Source organism: Lepidochelys olivacea (genome assembly GCF_965140295.1).
Source record: "Lepidochelys olivacea isolate rLepOli2 genome assembly, chromosome: 3".
Classification (NCBI taxonomy): Eukaryota; Metazoa; Chordata; order Testudines; family Cheloniidae; genus Lepidochelys; species Lepidochelys olivacea.
In genome coordinates, this window is record NC_140413.1 from 22164357 (window position 1) to 22182496 (window position 18140).

At 38.5% G+C, this 18140-nt stretch overlaps 1 protein-coding gene across 5 annotated transcripts in view; it reads left to right on the top strand.

Annotated features, from left to right (window-relative positions):
- PUM2 (pumilio RNA binding family member 2) overlaps nt 1-17783 on the top strand; it is a 106724-nt gene extending 88941 nt beyond the window's left edge. For 4 of the 5 annotated variants that reach the window (XM_084624744.1, XM_084624740.1, XM_084624743.1 and 1 more), the window contains 8 exons: nt 650-917; nt 1581-1710; nt 5112-5246; nt 5513-5650; nt 11044-11169; nt 11715-11836; nt 14298-14490; nt 15885-17783. In XM_084624744.1, the coding sequence (XP_084480870.1) occupies nt 650-917; nt 1581-1710; nt 5112-5246; nt 5513-5650; nt 11044-11169; nt 11715-11836; nt 14298-14490; nt 15885-16016 (1244 nt within the window). In that variant the 3' untranslated portion in view covers nt 16017-17783. The remainder of the gene's footprint in view (nt 1-649; nt 918-1580; nt 1711-5111; nt 5247-5512; nt 5651-11043; nt 11170-11714; nt 11837-14297; nt 14491-15884) is intronic. The other variant, XM_084624741.1, reaches the window with a different exon arrangement.
- The last annotated feature ends 357 nt before the right edge of the window (nt 17784-18140 follow it).

Sequence of the window (18140 nt, forward strand, 5' to 3'; positions counted from 1 at the left end):
CGGAGGGATTACCATTTCTAAATGAACTTCAGTTTAACTAACCCTAAAACAAAGATATTTCAAGCAGAACCATTTTAATGTTCTATCTTAAAAAAATTTTCACTTACATATAGTGCTTGCAAGCCTGGGATGCTGATGTCTTCTGTTTTCCCCACAGAACAGGTACAGCATGGGCAATGGCGGCACAAGGGCCCCAAAATGCCTTGCCACTTTGCCATAACTGACTACAGTAGCACTATAGAGGATAAAGGATAGTTGAATTTCTATGGCCTATTCAGATCTTTGGCCAACCATGAGATAGTGCCACTTGTGAAGTGGAATCCTGCCCAGGGGTCATTGGGCTGAGACCACCCAATTCTAAAGTTTCTGTACGTTTGTCTAGATACACAGCACTTCATGTGTTGTATAAGATTGTTTCAGTGAAAGTTATTCTACCTCCTCCCCTTCACTTTAAAAAACAAAAAGGTGGTGTGGGGGGTGTGCTTTATTTCTTTTATGAATATAACCAACTATATCATCTCAGTTGAGGTGACTGAATAGTAAAAAGACAATTTTTCTTTTTCTTTAAAACATACACAGTTTTAGTACAGTTCTTATTGTTGCTTACTTTCTTTAAAGCTTGTGTACTGATAAAGCTGCTTCATTGTAGGAGGGCTGACAAATGGTAGTGGTCGCTATATCTCTGCAGCACCCGGAGCAGAAGCAAAGTATCGCAGTGCCACGAGTACCTCCAGTCTTTTTAGCTCCAGCAGCCAACTCTTCCCTCCTTCACGTCTTCGTTATAGTAGGTCTGATATTATGCCCTCTGGACGCAGTAGGTTGCTGGAAGATTTCAGAAATAATCGCTTCCCTAACCTTCAACTAAGAGACCTTGTTGGACATATAGTTGAATTTTCTCAAGACCAGCATGGTTCGAGGTAAATGTTGTAGTGAAGCTTATAATTGAAGTAATAACATTTATAAATTGAGTTAAAGCATTTCATTTTTAATGTGGATTTGTGGTTGCCCCACAGTGAAGCATCTATCATTTTTACAGCAACAGTTTTTAGAATAGAGCTACATTTAAGTAATGCAGAAAGTCTTACACTAGCCTCCCTTCATACCAGGAAGATTTTCACCATACATTATGTAAGGAGCTAAATGTACAATTCTTAAGTAAAAATATTTTCAATATAGAATCAGTCTTTCTAAACTTCAGGAGTTCTCTGAAGTATCAGAAAGACCTTGGTAAAAGACTGGAATCTGGAATCAAATACATTTTTCAGTAGTACCACAGCAGCTGCTTAACTGTCATTTTGTCTGCCATAGGTAGGGTAACAAATTGCTAGAAGAATTAGTCAAGAGCGATTTACCCTTCAGCCATTTTTTTTATTGGAACTTTAATCATCAGTGTTGTTCTGAAATACGTCTATATTTATATTTTAAAAACTATTAATGAAAGTATTCCTTCATTAATATAGTCTAATTAAATGTCCTGACTTTAGTGATTTGATTTCTCATCAAAATAAATGTTGTGATTCATAGCAGTTGAGGTTTTCCCTTTGTTTAGGTAATAGCATATAAATTTCTCTTGCACTTAGATTCATACAGCAAAAGCTAGAACGAGCTACTCCAGCTGAGCGCCAGATGGTATTTGCTGAGATTCTGCAAGCAGCATATCAGTTGATGACTGATGTATTTGGAAACTATGTAATACAGAAATTCTTCGAGGTAAGTATATACTTTAGTCAGTATTTGTGTGCCTGCACTAAAAGACTTGTGTTTATTTAAAGGTTCTATTCTGATATTGTAACAGATATTGTACACTTACCATGGCACCTAATTTTTTGATACTGAAGGCTGCTTGATAGTGTTTTCTCTTCAGTGCTCCCCAAGAAAAGTGGGAGAGATTTTCCTTGGGTGGTGGTGTCCTGGCATGGCCCCGTCCTGTTGACAGTTGTTATCCTCTCCACTCTTAGGCTATAATCGTGTTTCAGGAAGCAGGGTGAGTGCAGTTTGCCTGCCGGTTGTAGGGAGACACAGTAGTTTCCTTATTACTCAGAAAAAAATTTGTCTTGACTCGGTAGGGATGACTTCTAAAATTGCTTTAAAAACAGTGCTACTTCATCCACATTTCGCAGGTGAACTATTTTTAAACCAGTTAGCCTCAAGTTTTAACGTGTTGAGAGGCAGTTCAGGAAATACTGTTTTAGACCCACTTTATTATAGATAGGAGCATAGAAGTCCTGTTGCATTGCTCGGTGCGGCTATGTAGAGATCCTTAGTTGATGCTTTGAAGTGTTAATGTTTGTTTAGGCCTACTAAGGCCATTTTTAAAATACATATCACAGCAATTTGCTTAAACTAATACCTAAATATATGAGTGTCCATCACAATATGTAAAATAAAATGTATATTTTTTAAAATTTGGTAATTTTTTTTTCAGTATTTTAAAAATCCTTTATTGATCAGGGTCCACAACAGATTCTCCTATAACATATGTAGCTTGCAGTTCTCACCCACTAGATTTTTGTAATCCGTCAGTAAATGAAGAATAACACTGCACATGATTTAAAAAAAAACAAAAAACTCCTTATGAACTTTTCAGTGAAAATATTTATTGTGCATACAGGGCCATGTTTAAACTAAAATAATTTGTTTGCACACAGTCAAAGCCTGTGGGTTCACAATTATGCCTCCTACTTATTTTAATTCTCCACATATTCAGTTTAATTCTTTGTGATGGCAAGCAGGGCAGTGTTCCAGAATAATTTCTTGTATATCTAATAAATACATTGAAAATTGATCCTAGCAGTGTCATTCAGTAGCTATCCAACAATCACAAGCTAGTATCAGGAGGCAAAAAAAAGAAAAACTTTGAGATACTCATATAGTGAATTAAAACATTTTTGTTTTAAAAATTTGCTTGTTTTCAGTTAATTGCTAGTGGGATAAAGGTGTGTTTGTTTGGGTGATCCTTAACTGTGTATCTCCATAGTTTAAAACCTGTAGTTATTTTTACTGTAACTCAGCTTCTCTTGGTTTCTCATTCTTGTTTTTGTTAACATACGGTTCTTATATGGATTTTTACACTTAAATCTGTGATGTACTTTCCACTGCAACCCCAGCCCAATAAAGTTGTTTTGTTTAAAAGTTGCTCAATGACAGTTCTGTGCAGTTGGGATAATTTGTTCCATCTTCTGTCTCTGAATCCAAATTCCCTGTATAGCTTTGCTGCACTGCCAGCTCATATCCCCCATTGTCTTTTTTTTTTTTTTTTTTTCCTTTTCCCCCAGTAAAAATGATCTCTGCAGAATGATAGGTCTAGGCTTAAATTCTTTCCATACTCATTTGCCCACCCACTGAGTCAGAATGCCATCACAGTATCTAACCTCTACAAGCTGCCTCTGCTTCTCGCTGCTCCTATGCTTTCCAAGGTTTTTTTTCTCCAAGTAGAGGAGGTACCCTAGAGCTGCAGGAGCAGCCAGGATGGGGTGTTGAAAAGGAATGCAGCGCTCCCTTGCACATTCAGTCTGCATGCTTTTGCAGTTTCTGTGTACCATGTGCTCCAGCTTTTTCCCTGTGCAGATTAGTCCACAAAGTGAGAGAGCCAAAAAATCATGGGTGCATAATTAGAAGGATATTTTCAGGGTATAGAACTGCATCCTGACAAAGCAGTGGTTCTGAAAAGAACTTATGAGCCATGGTAGATAACCAGCTGAACATGAACTCTGTCCAGTTCTGTGACTGAAAGGGCTCACAAAAAATGTGAATGCATAAGCAGGTGATACTCCCTCTGTATAAAGCATTTCAGACCTCTGTTCAAGTACTGTCTGGTTCTGGTGTTTATACTTCTTTAAAAGTGAAGTTAGAAAAGCTACAGAGCGTTCATCAAAGAGCTATGGGAATTATTCTGAAGTCTGGAAAATGCATCTTATGCTGAATATCTTTCAATCTGCTAATTTTTCAAAGAGGGATAAAAAGCAGCTTGACTGTGGTCTCTAAATACATATACTGGGAGAAGATACTTGATACTATAGGGCTGTTTAATGTAGTAGGTAAAATCATAAGAGTCAATGGCTGAAAGATGAAGCTAGAAAACTTCAGATCGGGGATAAGTTGCAAATTTTGAACAGGGAAAACAATTGTTGGAACAATTTCCCAAAGGATATGGTGTAGATTTGTTTTCACTTAGTCTTTAAACAAAGACTGGATGTTATCTTAAAGGTGTTCTGTAGTTCAACCACAAATTATTGAGCTTAACTCAAGAATTGACTGAAATGTTACCACCCGTGTTATGTAGGAGGTCACATTAGATGGTGGTTGGTGATTTGTAGTTATTTCATCTTGGTGTCGTAAATTGACTCAGGCCTAGCCCCAGAAATGTTCCCAAGAAAGACAGCACTAATCCATAGATACAGCTAAGGGGTTCCAATGTCAAGTACTAAATGCAGGTAAAATTGCCTGACACTTGTACTTGTCCTCAGCTACCTAAACACCCAGTGTGCTGGTACACTTTCGCTCTGCTTCATGGGTCTTAGGCAGTTCCAAACTTTCCCAAGGTGTGCAAGGTACCAACGAGCTTTCCATGGCATTTGAGGCCTCAGTGAGCCACTCCAGAGGTGACACCTTTCTCTGCTACTGCCCTTTTGTGACCTATAAAAAAGCTCATCTGTTAAGTTTATTAGGTTTATTTAAATGATTTTGTCACCATGCAGTGACAGAACCAAATCTGAGACATTGAAAGAGCACATTGAAAATGTTATTCATTGGCAAATTGGGATCACATGTTGTAGTTAAATTGCAAAGGATTGCCCCTTAGGTCAGCCTTTTGCGGTGTCTACACTGTGCTGGGTTGACGGGAGAAACTCTCCCGTCAACTTACCTTATGCTTTTTGTTCCGGTGGAGTACCAGAGTCGTTGGGAGAGCGATCGGCAGTCAATTTAGCGGGTTTTCACTAGACCCGCTAAATCGACAACATCCCCCACCCCACCCCCTGTGGATCGGTCGCTGCACATCGATCCCCTGGTAAGTGGAGACAAGCCCTATGACAGTTAGATTTCTGCCAAATAAACATCATCATACTGCAATGCATCAGCTTTCATTTAACAGCATCTTTGTTTTCTTGTAGTTTGGAAGCCCGGATCAAAAGTTAGCCCTAGCAACACGCATACGTGGTCATGTTCTGCCATTAGCCCTACAGATGTATGGTTGTCGGGTTATTCAGAAAGCACTAGAATCTATCTCACCTGACCAGCAGGTAATTGTAAGTTAGAACAGTATTTTTTTTTTGTATTTTTTTCAACAAATCCATTGTGTACTCCCTAAAGATTTTCAGTTTTTACTATATTGTGACATATGCTTGAAATAAAATGAATATTTTATTAGTGTAATTCTTCAGATAAAAAAGATAATCTGGCTAGGTTTACAGTGAACATAACAATTTGAATATTACATTTGAAAATGCAGTTTTGCTGAGACAGCATCAGTGTAGAGAAGTGGATAATTTAGTAGTGTCCTTATTTTTTGCAGAATGAAATGGTGAAAGAGTTGGATGGTCATGTTCTGAAATGTGTGAAAGATCAAAATGGAAACCATGTTGTACAAAAATGCATTGAATGTGTCCAGCCACAGTCACTCCAGTTCATCATTGATGCTTTCAAAGGACAGGTAATGTTGTTAATTTCTCTACTTTCTCTAGGAGTTGCATCATTGACCCAAGGATTGCTGTATAATTTGCAAATACCAACAAGCGTTTATCAACACATTGGTGTCTCGTTTAAGTTAACATCGCATGTAACATCACTTTTTTTTTTTTTGTCCTAACTGAAAAAAATAAAACCCTGGAATTACATAGTTAATATGACGTAGAGTGAGAGTATATTGGGAATGAGGCCCTCTGAAAAGTACATCTGATCCTCTATGAATTTGATGGCAGAAACACTCAGCTTATTGTCAAGTTTTTCATTCCAGTTTAGAGACTGACCTGATCAGGTTTCCTTTGTCATACTTTATTATTTCAGTTAACCAAAGGCCATCTCTGATCTCTGTTCATGGCAATAGAAGTAACTGCAGTTATTACCAGACTCTCTTGTAAAGAGAGATTTATTTCTCCTCTGTCTGTTCCTATGTGCTTTACCTTAAGTAGTAGCAATTTCTTCCAAAGTTATCCACCTGATTCTAATCAGTTTTAATAAAACACCTTTATTAAATTCAATCAAATGTTCTCTGAGCCTGGATTAGTAGAGGTGTCTGATATGAAAGGTGACACTGGTCATTATTCCAAAAAATTATATGCCAAGGTTAATATTGTACTAAAGACAATACAGAAATCACTGCAGCTAAATAAACTTTTAGTATGACCACCTTGTACTTGTCTAGTCTGAAAAATATACCTAATTCAGACAGATTAGGTTTTATTTTAGTGAAGCACCGTACACATTTCTTTACAATATCTCCAACATATCATTCTCTCTCATGCACTTTACTGTACTGAGATGGATATTTTTCCCCTGTGATATTAACCTTTTATTGTGAATAGCAATACCATGACTTACCAAAATGATGGCTGATTTCACTTTTCGAGTCCCCTCACTGTTTACATCAAAGTCTGATGGGGGGAAGGGTGGAGGGGCTGGTTTCAGTGGTTTATAAATAGAGACCCTTTATAACGCTATTTATTGGCAAATCATGCATTATTCCAGGTGTAATATAATGTAGTAATTGAAAAAATGAAAAATACATTACAAAAGTGTTGTACAACAGAAGATAACTTTCATAGAATCGTAGAAATGTAGGGCTGGAAGGAACCTCAAGAAGTCGAGACCAGGCCTCTGTGCTGGCACAGGAGCAAGTAAACCTAGACCATCTATGACCTATGTTTGTCCAATCTGTCCTTAAAAGACTACAATGATGAGGATTCCACAACCTCCTTTAAAAGCCTGTTCCAGTGCTTTAACTATCCTTTTAGTAAGAGAGATTTTCCTATTATATAAGCTAAATCTCTCTGAGCAGATTGAACCAATTACTACTTGTCCTACCTTCAGTGCACATGGAGAACAATTGATCCCCATCCTCTTTATAACAGCACTTAACAAATTTTGAAGACTGTTTTCAGGTCCCCCCTCAGTCATCTTTTCTCAGTACTAAACATGCCCAGTTTTTTTAACCTTTCCTCATAAGTCAGGTTTTCTGAACCTTTTATCATTTTTATTGCTCTTCTCTGGACTCTGTCCAGTTTGTCCACATGTCCTAAAGTATGGTGCCCAGAATTGGATACACTACTCCAGCTGAGGCCTCACCAGTACTGAGTAGAGCGGGACTATTACCTCTCTTACATACGACACTCCAGTTAATACACCCCACAGTGATATTACCCTTCTTTCCAGCTGCATCACATTGTTGATTCATATTCAGTTTGTGATCCACTATAACTAAGGCTGCGAGTTTGTCACGGAGCTCACAGAAAGTCACAGATTCCATGACTTTCCGTGACTTTTGCAGTGGCCATTGTGCCTGGTTCAGGGGCAGCTCAGACAGCCCCTGCGCCAGGCACACTGGATGCTGCTGGGCACTCTCGGGCCACCACACCCCTCCTTCCCCTGCAGCAGAGTTGGGTGTGGGGGAGGGCAGAAGGTTGGGGCACGGGATGGGTGAGGTGGGCTCTGGGCAGTGCTTACCTGGGGGGCTCCCTGGAAGCAGTGACATCCCCCTTGCTCAGCTGCGAGGCAGAGGCGTAGCCAGACAGCTCTGTGTGCTGTCTCCACCCACAGTGCTGGCTTCGTAGCTCACGTTGGCTGGGAACCACAGCCAAGGTTTATTCATGGGTGTTTTTAGTAAACATCATGGACAGGTCACAGGCCGTGAATTTTTGTTTACTGCCCGTGACCTGTCTGTGACTTTCACTAAAAATACCCATGACTAAACTGTAGCCTTAACTATAACCCCTAGATCCTTTTTGGCAGTACTACCACCTAGCCTGTTACTCCCCATTTTGTAGGAATGCATTTGATATTTTCCTTCCTAAGTGAAGTACTTTGCACTTGTCTTTATTGAATTTCATCTTTATTGAAATTCAGACCAATTCTCCAGTTTGTCAAGGTTGTTTTGAACTCTAATCCGATCCTTTATAGCTCTTGCAACTTCTCCCAGCTTGTTGTCATGTGAAAATTTTACTCCTCAGTCCATTATCCAAGTCATTTAATGAAAATATTGAATCTCGCAGGACTGACCACTGCGAGACCCCCATTAGATATGCGCTCCCAATTTGACAGAAAACCATTGATAACTACTTTTTGAGTACTGTCTTTCAACCAGTTGTGCGCTCATCTTATAACAATTTCATCTAGACCACATTGCCCTAGTTTGCTTATAAGAATATCATGTGGAACTGTGTCAAAAGCCTTACTAAAATCAAGATACATCACATCTACTGCTTCTCCCCTATTCACTGGCTAGTAACCTTGTCAAAGGAAATGAGGTTGGTTTGCCATGATTTGTTCTTGACAAATCCATGCTAACTATTCCTTATAACCCTATTATCCTTTAGGTGGTTACAATTTGATCAATAATTTGATAATTTAATAATTTGCAGGCTATCTTAATTAATTTTAGCTTAATTAATTAATCCAAACTTCCAGGTATAAGTCTTTGTGTTCAATCCTGGCCATCACCTAAAAATTTAAGCCCTTAAATCAAACCTTCAAGGACATGTCTGGATAAGAATGTAAGTAACCAGAGTAAGCCAAAGATTTGACTGTATATTTTTAATATATACTTAAAGTATGTGCATGTAACAGTGATGGAATACAAAATTTGTAGCATAATCAGTTGCAGAATTTCAAAACTGTTTTATAAGATTCCAGAATATCCAGTTAATACATAAAGTTCCAGATTAGGAAACATGAGTGAAAAAATCTTTTTCTTAAATGTGATCAGTGCAGATGAAGACTCTCCAAGACCCTAGGTACATCATGTCATGGGCCTCTTGTGGGTTTGCCCATAGATAAGAGCATAAGAAGGGCCATACTGGGTCAGACCAAAGGTCCATCCAGCCCAGTATCCTGTCTACCGACAGTGGTCAATGCTAGGTGCCCCAGAGGGAGTGAACCTAACAGGTAATGATCAGTGATCTCTCTCCTGCCATCCATCTCCACCCTCTGACAAACAGAGGCTAGGGACACCATTCCTTACCAATCCTGGCTAATAGCCATTAATGGTTTTAGCCTCCATGAATTTATCCAGTTCTCTTTTAAACCCTGTTATAGTCCTAGCGTTCACAATCTCCTCAGGCAAGGAATTCCACAGATTGACTGTGCTCTGAGTGAGGAAGAACTTCCTTTTATTTGTTTTAAGCCTGCTACCCATTAATTTCATTTGGTGACCCCTAGTTCTTATATTATGGGAACAAGTAAATAACTTTTCCTTATTCACTTTCTCCACACCACTCATGATTTTATATACCTCTATCATATCCCCCCTTAGTTTCCTCTTTTCCAAGATGAAAAGTCCTAATCTCTTTAATCTTTCCTCATATGGGACCCGTTCCAAACCTCAAATCATTTTAGTTGCCCTTTTCTGAACCTTTTCTAATGCCAGTATATCTTTTTTGAGATGAGGGGACCACATCTGTACGCAGTATTCAAGATGTGGGCGTACCATGGATTTATATAAGGGCAATAAGCTATTTTCCGTCTTATTCGCTATCCCTTTTTTAATGATTCCGAGCATCTCATTTGCTTTTTTGACTGCCGCTGCACACTGCATGGACGTCTTCAGAGAACTATCCACGATGACGCCAAGATCTTTCTCCTGATTTGTTGTAGCTAAATTAGCCCCCATCATGTTGTATGTATAGCTGGGGTTATTTTTTCCAGTGTGTATTACTTTACATTTTTCCACATTAAATTTCATTTGCCATTTTGTTGCCCAATTACTTAGTTTTGTGAGATCTTTTTGAAGTTCTTCGCAGTCTGCTTTGGTCTTAACTATCTTGAGCAGTTCAGTATCATCTGCAAACTTTGCCACCTCACTGTTTACCCCTTTCTCCAGATCATTAATGAATAAGTTGAATAGGATTGGTCCTAGGACTGACCTCTGGGGAACATCACTAGTTACCCCTCTCCATTCTGAAAATTTACCATTTATTCCTACCCTTTGTTCCCTGTCTTTTAACCAGTTCTCAATCCATGAAAGGATCTTCCCTCTTATCCCATGACAACTTAATTTACGTAAGAGCCTTTGGTGAGGGACCTTGTCAAAGGCTATCTGGAAATCTAAGTACAGTATGTCCACTGGATCCCCCCTTGTCCACATGTTTGTTGACCCCCTCAAAGAACTCTAATAGATTAGTAAGATATGATTTCCCTTTACAGAAACCATGTTGACTTTTGCCCAACAATTTATGTTCTTCTGTGTGTCTGACCATTTTATTCTTTACTATTGTTTCAACTAATTTGCCCGGTACTGACGTTAGACTTACCGGTATGTAATTGCCAGGATCACCTCTAGAGCCCTTCTTAAATATTGGCATTACATTAGCTATCTTCAAGTCATTGGGTACAGAAGCTGATTTAAAGGACAGGTTACAAACCATAGTTAATAGTTCCGCAGTTTCACATTTGAGTTCTTTCAGAACTCTTGGGTGAATGCCAGTAGTAGTGAATGATGTAGTAGTGGTGGCAAGTGGCCCCCTTCCTTCTACCAAGAAAAACAGGAACAGTTGTGTGAGAGTGCCCCTGTTAAACTTACACCAGTAGCTAGGGTATCTGCTTAGCAGACTGGGTAATGCCCCGAGCACATTTCTGCTGCCACTGAGAACTGATGTAATCAGATGGCTCCAGGAGCTGGGGTCCTAGGCACAGATCTTTAGTGTTTGACTTTCTCTGGCTCTGAATGTGTTTGGAGGCTGAAATTTCTAATGCTGGAAGACACCACTTCTGTGAAGACTTCAGTACTTTGAAAAATAGCTAATATTCAATAACTCACTTTTGAAAAGTAATTTACAGCACACTTGTAAACTTCAGTATGTCTAATTTCAAAATTTGTAATCCTGTTGTTTTAAGGTATTTGTGCTTTCAACTCATCCGTATGGCTGCAGAGTAATTCAGCGTATTCTGGAGCACTGCACTGCTGAGCAGACTTTGCCCATTTTAGAAGAATTGCATCAACACACAGAACAGCTTGTGCAGGTTAGTGTACTCTTACGTTTCAATATGAAGTTACTATCAACTCTGTTTTTTGTTGTAGATTTCAGTTTCTTTTATATAACTGGCTGTTCCTTAATTGCTTAGGAGATGATAAAGCTTTGTTTATGCACTTTTGGTATAATGTAGGGTACAATGTTAGTTAACAGCATCCGTAGAATCAGCTTATAGAAATTTTTGGAGGTTTTATGACCACTGCAAAATTGGTGGCTTTACTGATGGTGAATGTGTAGAATTAATTTTAAACAGATTTAGCAAATAATGGTCTTTTCTTGGCAAATCACAAGTTTTAGCAAGGTTCAGATTTTGGACCTAAAATCCATAGAAGGACCATGAATAATTCTCAGTGAAATCTTGTTTTTTCTGATGTGCTCTTCTAATCATTTTGTAATGATCAGTTACAGTTACTAATTTTTTTCTCTTTACACCCATACCAGTTGTAGTTCTCAAAGTGAATACAAAAATGCATAAGCCATATGAGTTTCTCAGACGGAACCACAATAAGAAAACTGAAATCTTTTTATTTTCAGGATCAATATGGAAATTATGTTATCCAACATGTGCTGGAGCATGGTCGTCCTGAAGACAAGAGTAAAATAGTTTCAGAAATAAGAGGAAAAGTTTTAGCTCTGAGTCAGCACAAATTTGCCAGGTATTACAATGTTCTCAGTGTTAAAGAAAGGTTCACTAACCTTTTTAATGTTGTTTTGGAATTGACTTATTTACGTCAGTTGCTGAGGAAAGGATTTAATTTTTCTGCCTTTGTTCAAAGCTGATTAATATTTTGCCTAGAGCTTCCATTTGCATGAAAAAGTAAGACTTTTGGTAAGAAGAAAATGTTCCATAGTTGAACAAAACACATCAGAATTTTCCACAAAATGTCTGACAGCTGGGCAGCGTGCCCATCCAGAGATCAGCCCAGGGAGCTGGCGAGCTGGGGAACAGCCACCCAGCTCCTTGGAGATCTGTGGGTCCTGGAAAGCATGGGCTCCGCAGCAGCCCGCCCACTAGGCAGGCCGATGTAGAACCAGGGACCTTTAGAACCCTGGCTGCCAAGAAGACATGAGCTTGGGAGCCAGGGCTTCCAGATATTTGGCTCCTCGTAAGCCCACCCAGGGGGCTGCCGACGAGCTAGTGGCTTGGGAGCGAGGGATTTTCAGGCTCTCAGCTCCCCATCAGTCTGCGTGAGGAGTCAGGAGCCTGGAAACTTGGACTGCCTAAAAGATGGGTAGGTGAGCTGGTAGGAAACCAGGCAGGTTTCACACAATATTTGGAACTCGAGTCATTTTCCAGCAGAAGAATGTTGAGTTGGAAAATTTCCTACCAGCTCTAATTTTGACCATCTCAAACGTACAGTGGAGTCGCATCTTACATGGGGGTTAGGGTAAAATCAGTGTGTAAGGTGAAAATCACGTATAGTCAAAATTACCCTTGAAAATTCATTAAATCGCCCATAAAGTACATTATACACTTCATCACATTACGATTGGGATCGGCATCCGTAGCGCTACCTGTCCATGAGAATGTAAGCCTTGTGTTTGTGGCCTTGAAACAGCGAATCACGCCTTGGTCGAGAGGATGGAAGTGGTATTAGCGGGGAGAAAGATGACTTCAACTTTGTTATGTGCAAACCGGAGTGCCGCAGGGTAGCCAGGTGCATTGTGTACATCAGCAACACTTTAAAGTCAAGTCCTTTCTCTTCAAGGTAACCCTTGGCCTCCAGAATGAAACACTTGTGGAACCAATCCAGAAATAATGCTGCCATCACCCAAGCCTTTTTATTTGATTGCCAGAACACAGGCAGGAGATTTTTGTTCTTGCCTTTTAGGGCATGGGGATTTGCAGCCCTGTAGAGCAAGCCCGGCTTTATTAAATGCCCAGCTGCATTGCCACAAAACAACACAGTCACATGGTCTTTAGCTGCTTTAAAGCTAGGGGCTTGTCTTTTTGATTTCGAAGTGTAAGTGCAGTTGGGCATTTTTTTTCCAGAAGAGCCCAGTCTCGTCAGCATTAAAAACTTGTTCTGGAAGATAGCCCTTTTCTTCTATGATTTTCTTTAATTGTTCGGGGTAGACTTTTGCTGCCTCTTCATTGGCAGATGAAGTTTCACCAGTAGTCTGCACGTTTTTGAGGTTGAAGCGGTTCCTAAAACTGTTAAGCCAACCTTGGCTAACTTTGACTTCCTTCTCATCAGAAGGCTGTCCCTCTTCGGCGGGAGGTTTGAACAGGGCGTAAAGGCTAAGAGCCTTTTCTCGCAACATGTTGCCATCGATAGGCATATGTTTATGGTTCATGTCTTCCAGCCATAAAGTTTAATGCCTTTTCAGTCTTCACTAAAGTCTTATCACACACCTGGCTCGTCACTGTAGCAATTATTTGAGCACTTGATGCCACAGCTTGACGAATTTCTCTCTCTCGAATCTTGATGGCATGGATGCTAGATTCGTTGTGGCCATATTTACGTGCTGCGTTGGAGACCGATATACCGTCTCTCAGTAAGTCCAACACAGCCAGTTTTTCCTCCAGCGTTGGAACAGATCACTGTTTCTTCAGTTGAGCACCAGATGAAGTAGTTGGCTTGCATTTAGGGGCCATGTTGTACGAAAAATACGTACAGTATCTTTAAACACTAGAATCACACTCAGCGCAGCGAGATGCTTACACTATGAGAGGCATGTGGGAACTGAGACTGACTGAGGGAACAGCAGATTCACGTCTCCCATCTCACACTAGCTCCGGGGCATATGCTCATTGAATGGAATTGTGGGCGGAATCGCCTGCGCTATTTACAGGTATCTTCTTTTTCTTTTCTTTTTTTTTTTTTGCCGAGCGCGTATAGTTGAATTTGCATAAATTAAATACGTGTACGATGCGACTCACCTGTACAGATTATCAGCATTTTTTCCACACAAAAAGAAAGTCCTTTAAAAACTAAGGAAATTAATCTTTTGGCTTATATCATGCACTTTCAATATTTAGTACCACAGTCATAATGTATGTATAAAATACTCAGATGTGCCAATCCCTATTCAAATAAATTAGAAAGTAATATCCTAAAATAATATTCAAAACCTTTTAAACCTATAAAACACAATTACCTTATTTTTTTTCAGCAATGTGGTAGAAAAATGTGTAACTCATGCATCTCGTGCTGAAAGAGCTCTACTTATTGACGAGGTTTGTTGCCAGAATGATGGTCCTCACAGTGCCTTATACACCATGATGAAGGACCAATATGCCAACTATGTTGTTCAGAAGATGATTGATATGGCTGAACCTGCGCAGCGGAAGATTATAATGCACAAGGTACATAATATATATAGCTTCATCAGTGTTGGGGGGGTTTTTTCCTCTACATTCACGTTTCCTGTCACCTCTTCTTCGTACATATTTCTGAATTTACCGGAATTTCTGTAGAAGCCACCTATCCTGTAGGTTCATTACCCTTGTCAGGAAGGGGGCATTTATGGCTTAGTAAAATAAAATAAAAAGCACATCCTTTTTTTTATTTTTAATTATTTTAAATGTCTATAGTCTGGTGAAAGCAGGATATAATTGGATCTTTGACAATTCATTTAGTTTCTACAGATTTCTGTTTTGAGCCTTGAAAACAACTCCTAACAGTTATGTCTAGTATGAATCTCATTTTTATTCTTTTTAAAATAAACCTGACTTTTTATATTAAACATAAAAAATTTCTATCCAATGCCCTTGTTATATATTTACTTTAGTATACATTTTAGAAAATCAGCAGTTTTGAAATTTTCTTTCATCATGTGGCAGTCACTAGTATGAATGGTTGAGTCATCCTCATCTATCACTTGCACAAGTAGTAGCTAATCCAGATGCCAGCTTTCCACACTTAAGGTACGTCTGTCTACACTGCAGCAGCTCCCTGTTGCAGGAGTCGTTCCTTGTGGCAGGAAAAGGTTCCAGGCGCGGGGAGCTGCTGGAGCTTTTCCCTTCCACAGTGAAAGCCTCTGGCAGCAGGTAGAGGCTGTGGCAGAGGGAGAGGTAGTGGGGAAAACTGCTGCCGAGCCTTTCCCCTTTCGCCTCTCTGCCAGAGCCTTGCCCTCAGACACCTAGCCACACACCACAGTGTGGCCACAGTCTGCTTTTTGCTGGAGGAAGAAGCAAAGAAGCGTGCAGTGTAGATGTAGCCTTAGTTCTTCCTCCTTGACATGCAGACAAGCTTCTTAGTTGAGAATATCTAGAGATGGAGAAAATCACAGTTAATCTACACTACCCTTTTTAGTGTCCCATTCAATAGCCATTGAAGTAATTGTGCTTGAACTCTTGATTACTCTGGCATATTGAATGGCTGCCTTCCTGGTGTTGGCACATAACAGAAAAAAATTAACAAAGTAAACAAACAACAGTTTTCTCTTTTATTGACATGCTCCGAATAATTCATTTTTTCACATTTAAATAAACAAAAACTTGAAGACAAATATATTTAATAGAAATTAAACTACATTTAGATAGCCAGTACTAAACAAGCTTGGAATTAAATGCCTGTAATAAGAAAAAGGCTCACTTGGGCTTCTGGTTCTTCAGAATCTAATTTGAAATCTTTCTAGAAACTTTCTAACGTTTCAAATATAGGGCTCCACTTGAAAATATTTAAATTATTCTGAATTACTTGTAGATAACTTGTATCTGAAAATCTGTTAATCTTAACTAGATTTTTCTTTTTGTAGATTCGACCCCACATTACAACTCTGCGTAAATATACCTATGGCAAACACATACTGGCCAAGTTAGAGAAGTATTACCTGAAGAACAGTGCTGATCTGGGGCCAATCGGAGGACCACCAAATGGGATGCTGTAAAAGACGATACATACAGGCAGCAACTTGAATGAAGAAAAATTTCATTGTGAATTATCAAAACCCACAACTTAACTATAAATGTTCTGATTTTTTTAAATCTATTTATTGACTCTGTTCATCCATTTGTAAAATTTTTATTGTTCTTGTGTATATTTTTGGGGAGTGAATTATAAAATATCTCCAGCCCTGGCCCGGAGACCTATCAGATTGAACTGCTGACAAAGCACAGAATGCCTGTATATGATGTAATTGTATCAAAATAGCTGTCACATATTTTGTAAATTTTTACCTTGTAAAGTCACTGAAAAATAGTTTTTAAAGGGAAAAAGTACATTATTCTTTTAATACACTGGCTTGCAATCTGGTAGGTCTACCCACTATCACAGCACAACAGGTTTCTAGAGTTGTAAATAGAATGTCTTCCCCCCCTCCCCCCTCCGTGTGGAGTCTTTTATACCAGATTAAAATTGATCAACTGCATAAATATTATTTAACATGTTACAAAGTTAAGTTGTATTTTGGTGGTTCACAACATATTATCCAAATAGCAAAAAGGGCACGGCAAACTAAAATAGGGATTGAAAAAACAATGGGAACTTTAAAGACAAGCATCCGTCATTTGCTGTGGACATGATTTTTTTAAAAATGCAATGCCCTAATATTTTCTCTAGCAATGTATTAAAAAAAAAAAAGTGATGTATATACTTATATATTGTTGTACAAGGTAGAGGAATAAAATCATGGTGGTACTTCCATAAAATAAAGTACTGTCTGAATAGAGAATAATCCTGCATTAACTTTACAGTCAGTTTTGCTATGCGGGAAGAGTAGAGTTTTGTATTTTTTTAATTTGCATATAGAATTGTAACACATGATTTGAAAATGTTGAGCATTTATTTTGCTTTCTCACAGTAGATGCAAAAAAGTAGGTATTGATGGAGGAGAAAAGGGGCCACTGAACAGTAAACTTGATAGCTCAACATGTAAGCATGATTAAATATTCAGATAGCTTTTTTGCTTCCTATAAATATATGCATTGTATACGTGTAGTTAATAGGTGTAAGTTTACAGTTTGAAAACAAATCTCTTGTTTCGATGTTTATTACAAGCCTTGCTAATTTAGTAGTGATGCTTACCTTGGTTGTACAGATGTACATTTGTAAACCTTCATGCTGTAAATGTAATTTGTTTTACCCCCTTTGGGGACAAAAATTTGCATTTTAGTGTATATTCATATCCCCCTCCCCTCTTTGCCTTGGCATATAGTGTTGTATAATGTAAATTTATTTCAACAAATCAAGAGTGATTTTTTAAAAATTCTATCTTTATATGGTTTCAGAAATATGAACCAGCTTTCTTTTTATCTATTGTGAGAAACATTATGTTTTCTTTATAACATAGCTGTTGATTCTGTTAATATGGACATTTTGGGAAATGAATCAATTGAAAATTTAAGTCAGGATAATAAGAATAGTAAGCAAGAAGTGGACTGAAATATTTGGTTACCCGAGAAACCAATGCTTCTTCCATCTTAATAAATGTGGCATGATTTTTTTGTACAGAAGAGTACTGTATTTTTGAATAGCCTACTCCAAACCTAAAGCAAATATGTATGATACTGTCAATTTTTTCTCTGGACATATGACATTGTAACAGTAACATGAAGATGATGTACATTTACAAGCGGCCTTATGTACATTTCCCAATGATCTTTTTAAGGCAGAATTGTGACCATATGTGTATAATTAAAATCCTTTTTAATCCTTTGCCTATGGAAATATTTTGGAAAAAAGCTTACTTTCCGTTTCTGAAAGATGAAGAAAGTGCTTGTATTTTGTTGAAGCAAGTATTTTGTGTAGAACATTAATTTTGATGGCATAACTTTTTTTTTTAATCTACAAGCTATTGGGTTCTATGTCTTGAGCTTTGATCACATAAATCTGTTATGGTAAGGCTCTGATGATGAGGAAAAAAGAACCAGCAGTGGTATAATCTTGTATATAGAGTTCTGTCATCTTACTGTTCATATCAAAATCTACAGAAGTTTCCTTGCAGCATAAAATTTTAGGTGTTCTATATTTTTTGTTGTATTCTTGTAGCATTAATTTAACAAAACAGCTTGCT